Source organism: Hipposideros armiger, unplaced genomic scaffold (assembly GCF_001890085.2).
Source record: "Hipposideros armiger isolate ML-2016 unplaced genomic scaffold, ASM189008v1 scaffold_285, whole genome shotgun sequence".
Lineage (NCBI taxonomy): Eukaryota > Metazoa > Chordata > Mammalia > Chiroptera > Hipposideridae > Hipposideros > Hipposideros armiger.
In genome coordinates, this window is record NW_017731635.1 from 128,159 (window position 1) to 137,917 (window position 9,759).

Below are 9,759 nucleotides of genomic sequence, written 5' to 3' on the forward strand. Positions count from 1 at the left end.
CCACATGCCTATGACGCCTAGGCAAAAAATGAAAATGGCCTAAAAACGCCGGGATTTTACACTGTAATAGAACCCAACTGTCACTATCCTGCTGGAATGTCACATTTTAAAAGATGCTGTCACAGATGGACTAGTTATGGGGACCGACAATGGGAAACCCGGCCAAGCACATACAACTTTATGAACAGAAGCTATGTATACCAGCTGTACCATCTTGGATCTTAAAACCATTTCAATCATCAAATTACTATTGAATGAAACCCTGTCTATCAAAAAACAAGTCTTGGGAGGGGAAGTCGGTATCTGACATTTGGGTGGGGTGAGCAGCCGCATGAGGGTACGTACAGAGGCCAAGGGAGGCAACCCCATGTTAGAAGGTGTTCTTATCTTGTGTCACCTGCTGAAACGCTCCAGCTCCCAGGCCTGAGGACCAGTTATCCTGCTTTCTGGCTATAAGGTCAAAAACCACTTAGGCGTAGGGAGGCGCTAGACCAAGGGCCTGACTCCCTCCCATTTTAGATTCAAGGACATCAAGGCATGCATATGGCTAAACATGGAGCCCAATGAAATCATTCAATAATCTTTTCATGATATGAGTTTGGTCAGGTGAAACCCCTTCTAGCCAGGACAATGGTCCTCAACCTGACTCCCGGTTAGAATCACCTGGGGAGCGTCCAGGCAATGCCTTCCTGGTGGTCCCCAGTCCCAGGCTGGAATCAGTCTGGAGTGGCCTGGGCATGGGAGTCTTCACTGATACAAAGAATTTAAGACATCATTCAAACTCCTTCTATGCCTATCAGCATATTTCCTGTCATTAAAACAAAGTCGTGGAATTAGCACAAATTTTAAGTGGGCACTTGTTTTAAAGAAAGGTGAGTTTATTCATTAGAAGAGTAAATTTTTCTATGGTTAGCATTTTCCAACTTAGCCTTCAGGCAAAGCTCTCTCAAATATACATTCACGTTTCAGACAACAGAAGAAATAGCATTCATTTCCATTACTGAGAACTCTTCAATTTCCGGTTAGCTTGGTGATGACTGGATAAACTCTTATTCTAGGCAACCAATAACCAAAGCACATGTAATTACTGGTTCTAAGCACATGTAATTACTTTGCTTTCTCAGTAAAAAGAAAAGAGGTCCACAGAAGAGTATAGTAATGGACATGCTAAGTGAATATTTATACAACAGAAAATCTTATTTTAGAAAAGTTTTCATTCATTTGTGATGGGGTGGCTCTCTCTAATACTACTTGAAATTAATGATGATACAGTTTCAGTTATTTTTTAGATAAACATTTAATGAACATATTCATTATAAATTATTTACAACTGATGATGACCCAGCTAACAAAAACAAAGTTTATACATCAGACCCAACTCTTATAGTTAGAAAACAGCTTCTGATGGAAATTCCCAAATGAATTGTTAGTTCAGGTCAATTTCTTTCTTTCTCGTAGGACTAAGGTTAGAGAATAACATGAACATATGTAAAGAAGTTCAACAGTCTTTTTTCTTTCACACCATCTACCACGGCCTGGATGTTTGCGTTCCCCCAAAATTCATATGTGGACATCCTCATCCTCCAAGATGATGGTCTTAGCAGCTGGGGCTTCGGGAGGTGACTAGGTCATGAGGGTGGAGCCCCAGGAATGGGATTAGTGCCCTGATATAAGAAAACACACACACACACACACACACACACACACACACACACAGAGCTTCCTCCTCCCTTCCACCTTGTGAGATGCGGGGAGAAGTCTGTGACCAGGAAGACGGCCCCCACCCACCACGATGGCCTTCAGGACTGTAAGAAACACACTTCTCACAGCTGTTTCTAAGCCAGCCAGTCTGGGGTATTTTGTTACAGCAGCGCTGACAGGCTAAGACACCATCACTCACCCAGGTGACCCCCCAACAGACTGCTTAAGGAGAGGGGACAGCCAGACCACCAGCACAGGGGCTTCTGTCCGCAACGCTGTTAACAGTCCATCTACTCAGGGGTCAGAGAGGACTCACTGAAGCAGAGTCATGTTTTTACTGCCCCTCCCAAAGGTGACACACCAGCCTTCAGGCAGAGCGGCCTTTAACTTAATATGGCTGTCAGGCTGAAACTTCAGAAGCCATGTCTTCCCACCCAGAGGGATGGTTTGAGCTCAGGGAGAAACTACCTCTTTATTGGAAGGCTTGCCAATGGCCTACAGCGGTTTCCGCTCTCTTGGTAGAGCTGTCTGCTTTCAGGGACTCTGCATGCCTTAGCCCAGTGGGTTTTTGTGTCTTCACCGATCATTTTCATCTTACAGGACTCTGTGGATGGGCAACCAACACACAAAGGTCCCCTGCCCCATTATGAAGCTCCTAACCCTCCCTAGGGGGCTGAGGAGAAGACAGGCTCAAAGAGACGCTCTGTCCTTTGCTCCCTCTCCAGCACCACCACCCCAGTTCTGACACCTTCAGGGCATCCCCTCGCAACAGCAGGAACCTCCTAACCAGTCTCCTTGCCTCCTCTCCTGCCCACCCACCTTGCTTCCCCCAAAGACATTCTCCACTCAGCTTTGCAATTAGAACAACATCCGAATCCCTGCCATGGCCTCCAAGGCCCTCCATGGAGCCGCTCCCTGGCTGTGTCCAACCTCAGCCGCCACTATTCCCCTGCCTCTCACTCGATGCTCCGCCACGCAGGCCCCTTCGTGTGCCCTGAATACACTCAGTTCATCCCTGCACTGGAACCTTTGTGTCTGCTCTTCCCTCTGTCTGGATGCTGGCCACATCTACACAAGGAGCTTCTTCCGAGCCGTGCAGAGACATTCTGGGGCCACTCAATCTAAAGTGGCCCCATGCTGACCCTTCTCTGCACATCCCCTTCACCTGCACTGTCCCCAGGGCCATTCTCCACCCCTCTCTGGCCTTCGCTGTGCCCTGGAAGGCTGCCCCACCAATGCACCGTACTGTTTGGCTCCCTTGTCTCCGGGATGCCAGCCTGTTCTGCCAGTGAGATCAGAAAGCCTAGGGCAGGTCTGGGTCCCTGCCTCTCCCAGTTTTAGCATCTCAATTCTATACCTTCAAATCTGCAGCTCCTGTCAGGTGGCTCTTCTGCAAGGGTTCCAGCAATACCACTTCTGCCCCTTGATCCAGCACAGCACTCTGTTCATTCCCTCAGTCCTGTCTCAATGAACCAATTCTTCAGTAAAACCTCCTGAACCATCACAGTGTCCCTGTCAGGACCTGACTGGTACCACCCAGCCCCTGTCCCCTCCTTGGTCACTCTCTACCATCTTATCCTGTTTTCTTTTCTCCGTTGTAGTCATCACTACCTGAAATCATGGTGTTCACTTACTTTTTTTCTAACGTCTATCTTTTCCTCAACCACTAGAACATAAGCAGGAAGCTCATCATGTTCACCATTCTATCCACTGGGCCTAAAACAGTGCCTGGAACATAGTAAGCATTCAATAAATGGCCAAAAAAATGTAAACAAGTCAGTGAATGAATACCAACCCACTGTCTGCTCAAAATATCAACACATTAGTAAGATCTTCCCTGGTCATCTATGTAAAACAGCAACCACCCACCCCTTCCAGGCCTCCACTCCTCCTCCACCTTCTCAAAGTCTTCCTTTTTCCTATCGCATTATCACCTCCTGACACATCTGACATTTACTTGTTTATTGTCGGCTTCCCCCAACAAAAATGTCAGCCCTGACGGCAGGAATGCTATTTTATTCACTGCTGCGCCCTCAGAGCCTAAACAGTGCCTGGCCTGCAGTGGAGTCTCAATAGACATTTGTTAAAATGAACACCTAGCAAAGTGGGCAAAATTTCACACAAAGCCATTTCAGGGCTGTCTGCAACACTTCCTGGAAGTAACGTAAAACTGCGAATTCCTAGACACCCAAGCAAATAAGCGCAGTCTTCTGTGACCTGACCTTGTTCCTTAGAAAGATAACCTGGGACCCCAGGGAAATGCTACCTAGAGGCTGGCTTAGGAAGAGAGAAGGTTTCAGAAGGAGTGAGGGCCTGTACTTGTGACAATTGTTGCTTTAGAAAGCATCACGGAAGCTTACCTAAGCGCGCAGCCATTGTAAATCCTTTCTGAAAGTAGACAGGCATATAAATTATAAATAAATGGGACCTAAGCCCACCCTTCTCTGTTCCACAGTGATGCGCCTCTTGGCAAGAGCCTTCAACTACAGCTCACAGACAGTATATGCAGCCCAGAGCCAAGCAGGGAAAGCGCTGCTTTTTTGACAGCTGCTCATCTAACTGGGGCATCTCTCTCAAAGACAGGCTTCACTCTGCAACGCCTACGCTGTCCAAATTTTATTCTGCAGACTAAATGCAGATTTGAAATAAATTCCTCCTCCCCACCGATTACTCATACCTGCCCCCTCACCCTCCAAAGTGTCTATAAACTGTGTGGGTTTCGGGGGGGGGGACTCCCAGTGCACGGAGTGTCCCCGAGGGTGGCACGACGCCACTCCTTCACGGAGCAAGATTCCTGGCTAAACGCCCTCAAGGCTGAGAAAGGGAGCCCCTTCCCAACACCCCTCAACCAGAACTGGCCAACCGCAGGGCAATGAGCAACCACGGAAGCTCACCCAAACAGCGGCTGAGAAGGCTGTGAGTCACGTCGCTGCTCAGCGTCTGCTTCCTCCTCCCTGGGAATGAGGTGACCCCCCTCCTCGAACCAGTAAGTGCCAGGCGACGGTACAAGGCTCAGGGCGACAGCGCGCGCTCCCGGGCCACTTCGGGTGCGCATTCACCCCCTGATTGTCGCCTACTCCGTCTCCCCCGGGCGCAGGGGCGTCGCTGGGAGGCGGTTCCCAAGCCCAGGTCCGAGCCGAGGCGCTGGAAACCCTGTGAGCTGGCTGCGGCGCGGCCCGACAGGTGCTCGCGAACGCGGGACCCTCGGGGAGCGCGACCCCACCTCAGCCGGGGCCGGTGGGGTCAGGAGGGGGTGTCGCCAAGTCCCCGGGGGGTCCCCTCCCCGTCCCTCCGCCAGCCCGGGCTGGAGAGGCTTCCCCGGGCCGGCCGGGACCTCGGCGCTGCCACCCGCGCGCCACCTCCTCCGGGCAACAAGTGTCCGCCCTCCGCCCGACGGCCCGCGCGACCCGGCCCTCACCCGGCACAGGCCGTCCACGAACACGCGCGGGTCCAGGTGGCAGGCGATGGTGGCGCTGGGCAGGTCCTGCAGGTCCACCTCCTCCATCTCGCAGTCGATGAAGCTCCAGTCGCCGCTGCCCTCGTCGGCCTCGGCGGCCCCGGAGAACGGCGAGAAGGGCCGCAGAGACACCCCGGGCCGCGCTCGCGCCGCGGCCGCCACAGCCGCTTCGGCCGCCTCCCCGAGAGGGGACCCGGCCACGCCGTCCTCCATCCCAGCGCCCGCGCGCCCCCGTCGGCTGCGCCCGGCTCGCGCGCCGGATCCCCGCGCCCTCCCGTCTGCCGACTCTGCGGTTAACCCTCTCACGATCGCGTCGCAGCCGGCGGCAGTCGCCACGGCTCCGCGAGACGCGGGTCTGCGAAACCGCCGGCACAGCCGCCGCTCCCCGCGGAGCTCCCCCCGCCCAGCCCTGGGGGCGGAGTTCCGCCTAATTCAGCCGTGGACCCTTTAAGGCCAGTCCCCGCTGTGGTTTTTTTTTTTTTTTTGTATCCCGCCCTCCCAGGAGAGAAGGCCAATAAAGGAACGGAGCTCTCCTCACGTGACCTGGCTCCACTGCCCTCAACCTGAAGCCACAGGGCGGCCATGCTGGTAAGGGGCAAAGGCCTCTTCAGCCAGTTCCGCTTTTCCAACAGCTGGAGCCAGTGAGACAGCACCAGGCAGGGTTCTTGGGCTCCTAGCTGGGTTGGCAGCGCTTCCGTGCTTCCCTTGCGGTAACGTTTTGAAGCACATAGGTCAACTTATGGAGATTTAAGTGTAATCTAGTCCGGACTATAGCTCCATGGCCATTGGCAAATAGATACTTACCTTATATTATCACATATGCTCACAAATAAGGATTGAACTAGACGATGACAGCAATGCCTTACTTTCATATTTCAGCTTATTAGTCATTATATCATTGTTCAAAATGTATACAATCAGAAGTAATTTTTTGACTTACCATTATGTATTATGCAAAATAGGAAATAACAAAAGAAGTAAAACATTGGTCTTTGCCTTTGGGGAGCTTATAGAGGAAAAGCAGAGTTCTTCAAATAGGCGTCTCTGTCTCTCTTTCTCCTTACATCCCCCACCCATCCTCCCACCCCCAAGATAGACAGAATTCCTTCATGGTGAAGGACAATGTAGTGAAAACTTCAGTCTGAATTTCAGCTTCACCGTTAATTACTTGGACAAATACCCAGTGAATCTCAGTTTCCTCATCTGAAAAATTCAGTAAGGGCCCAATACATGGTAGCTCTGTTTACATGATAGGTTGTTTGGAAGATGTGAAATTAGACCTGTATATTCTCCTAAAGAAGTCTTACCCTCTAGTTAGAAACTGTAACTGATTATAATAAAAAGTATATCCATCTAACAGCTGAGATTTATTCAGAACATGTCATGTGCTTTGGTTGCAATTATGACAGCCTTAGAACAATTTGTGCACGCTAGGAGCTGAAATCCCATGGGAGTCGTAATATCCAGGCAGAGAAAATGCATAAAATAGAATGTGATGTGAGGATCTGGAGAAATTGGAACCATCCTACGTTGCTGGTGGGAATGTAAAATGGTGCAGCCACCTTGGAAAACTAGTTTGGCTATTCCTCAAAAAGTGTAAGAGCTACCACATGACCCAGAAATTCCTCTCCTAGGTATAGACCCAAGAGAAATGAAATTATGTGTCCACACAAAAACCTATATATGAAGGTTCATAGCATCATTATTCATAATAGCTAAAGAGTGGAAATAACCCAAATGCTCATCAAGTAGTGAATGGGTAAAGCCGATGGATAGCCATACAAGGGACCATAAAAAGCAATGACGTACTGACACACGCTACGGCATGGATGAACCTTGAAAACATTATGCTAAGTTCAAAAAGCCAGTCACAAAAGGCCATATATTATATTATTCCATTTACATAAAATGTCCAGAATAGGTAAATCCACAGAGACACAAAGTAGTTGGTGATTGCCAGGGGCTGGGAGAGGAGGGAAAAGGGAATGACTTCTAAAGGGTACAGGCTTTCTTTTTGAGTTAAAATGTTGTAGGGCTGGCCAAGTGGTGCAATAGGAGTTGGCTTGGGATGCCAGCTCTGAGCAGCAGGGCCCTGGTTCGGATCCCACATTGAGGGCCAGTGACGCTGCACCCTCTACAGCTAAGATGGTGAGTGACAGCTCGACCTGGAGCTGGGCTGCCGTGAGTTGCCCGCAATGGTGTAGGCTGCAGTGGGGCTGGCTGGCAGCTGGCGTTTGCTTTCGTGAGCTGCTGTGTGAGCCGCCGTGAGTGGCCGTCCAATGGCCGGCGGGCAACTGCCTCACCCAGGAAGAGCGCAGTGGTGATACCAACATGGGCCAGTGAAGCAACGTCCTCCACAACTAGACTGAAGAACAAAAGGACAGCAACTTGTCTGTTCCCCTTCCCTGATTCCCCAACGCTGTTCCCGTCCCCCAATTCCCCAATAAAATCTTTAAAAAATAAATAAATAAAATGTTGTAAAATTGGATGGTGGTGATGTTTGCATGACTGTGAATATACTAAAGAATCACTGAATAGTACTTTAAAGGGTGAATTTCATGGTATGTGAATTACGTGAATTTCAATAAAGCTGATATATTTAAAAAAGAGAATGTGATGAAGGCCAGGAGGGGTTAGATGAAGCGTGGCTAAGTGGCTGACATTGCAGAGTCAAAACCACTCTGTAAACCCAGCCAGACATCCTGAAAAGGGTAACAAAAGGAAGAGCCACCAGTTTTGGAAAAACAACTCCCAGCCAACCCGTTGCTGGGTGGGTCCCTGTTGTCGTCACCCTTAGGACAAGAGGCTCTTTCAACCCTGGCTTATCCTAAGCCTCTTACAGCATGCAGACAAAGGGTGCAAAGGAGAGAAAGCACCAGAAAAACAGAAACCTGAAATGCACACAGAGCAAGCCATCACAGCTGGCTAGCCTCAGAGCTAAGAGAGAAAAGAGCAAGTTCAACCTCAATCAAGTGGTGAAGTCAAAGTTACCTGTAACTGACTTTAGAATGCAGTTAGTTACTAATAAGACACAAAGACGTATTCCTTGAGTGACTTTAGATTCCCTCCTCTGTCTTTCTCCTCTCCCTCCCCAGGCAGCAAAGTAAAGAGGGTGAGACTTCTTAGTTGTCTGTATGACTCCAATAATAATAATACCAATTTCATTCAGGTAGCTCCTAAGTAATTAATGGGTATATACATACACTAGCTCACATAATCCTCACAAACAGGTATGATTACTCCAGATTCATAGAGCTGAGGCTCAAATAAATTAAATGGCCTTTCCACAAGCAAACCGTCAGCCAATGGCCAAGCAGGCCAACCCAACTCTTACTCCTGTGCTGCCATTGCCGCTCGGGACTAGAGGAAACAGAAAAATGGGAAGGAACCAAAGGAAAACAATGGAGAAAAGTAGAGAAGAGGGAAGATAAAGCAAAGGACAGGAAAGGAGAGGGAAAGAAGGGGAATGTGAGAGGTAGGAGAGTTGCTTAAGATTCAAAATGGGGAGCAGGGGTGATGACCCCAAGGAAGAGCTGAACCTCCCCTAACTCAGCTGGCCATGTAGGGCACACTCTCAGGTGCTTAGGGCCAGCACTGGGCACGATGCTTAACGGATAGAGGGCTCTCAAAATATCAGAGTGAAATGACGCACAATCTTAATACATAGGATTAGCATCATGCCTTTGTATCTGGGTGCCCAGGGATCTTGCCCTATAGCAGGTGACACATTTAGTAAGAAAATGTCAGATTCTTCTTTCCATTCAGAAAATAAAATTTTATAGTAACTTCCATCTTTGTCATGCCTTATAAGTTTACGAAAGGCAGATGCTGTGCCTTATGCCTTCACTGACACTAACGATGAACACCAACTGTCAATGGTCTCTCCCAGGGAGGAAAAAACAGCACAGGTGGAAACTAAGCAAAACCTGCTGCTTCTGTATTTGCAGAAATTTTAAGGGTGAAATCAATTAAACTGGGGCTGGGGAGTGGGGTAATCTTTTCCAAGCTGTTCCACCATAAAACAGGTACAAAACTCTTCAAATGTCTTTTGGGGATTATTAACTGTCTCTGTTTATCCAGCTATAGCAATGGAACCTAAAGTCCCTCCCTGCTTTCTGCTTCAGCATCTGTCTAACCAGAGTGTCTTCCCTTCTCATTAGCTGGCAGGAACAGGTTTGATCCAGATTTTTAGATACTCAGAAGGGAAAGGAACCACCATGGGTAAAGAGCTGCTCTCAGTTGCACCCTAAGTTCACTGCAGCATTGTTTACAATAGCCAAGGTATGGAAGTAGGAAGTCCAGTCAAGATGGCACAGTAGGTAAACGCTGTGCTCACCTCCTCTCATGACCATGTCAAAATTACAGCTATGAAACAGCCATCATTGAGAATTGCCTAAAATCTTGCTGAACCAAAGCCCTACATCTAAGGACATTCAGAAGAAGTCATCTCAAGACTTGTAAGAGGGGCACTGATGCAGAATGGGCTGGTCCCACACCTGCACGTGACCTTTAAAGATTGGGAGGGCTATTTCAGCTGTGGAGGTCCCCTCCCACCCCCCGGAGGAGCAATAGGTCCCAGCCCCACCCCAGCCCAGGCTTCT

The 9,759-nt window shown here is 49.2% G+C and overlaps 1 protein-coding gene and 1 long non-coding RNA gene across 2 annotated transcripts in view; both read right to left on the reverse strand.

The window, feature by feature from the left end:
- Nucleotides 1–5,573, reverse strand: part of RCAN1 (regulator of calcineurin 1) — an 88,410-nt gene extending 82,837 nt beyond the window's left edge. Inside the window, exon 1 of the mRNA XM_019658635.1 lies at nt 5,120–5,573. Coding sequence (XP_019514180.1) covers nt 5,120–5,371 — 252 coding nt within the window. The 5' untranslated portion in view covers nt 5,372–5,573. The remainder of the gene's footprint in view (nt 1–5,119) is intronic.
- Nucleotides 866–4,033, reverse strand: LOC109391237 (uncharacterized). The gene is made up of 3 exons (XR_002125763.1): nt 3,336–4,033; nt 3,059–3,160; nt 866–2,305 (listed from the first exon to the last, which is right to left on the reverse strand). It is a non-coding gene; the product is annotated as an uncharacterized LOC109391237 (long non-coding RNA).
- Nucleotides 5,574–9,759: the final 4,186 nt, after the last annotated feature.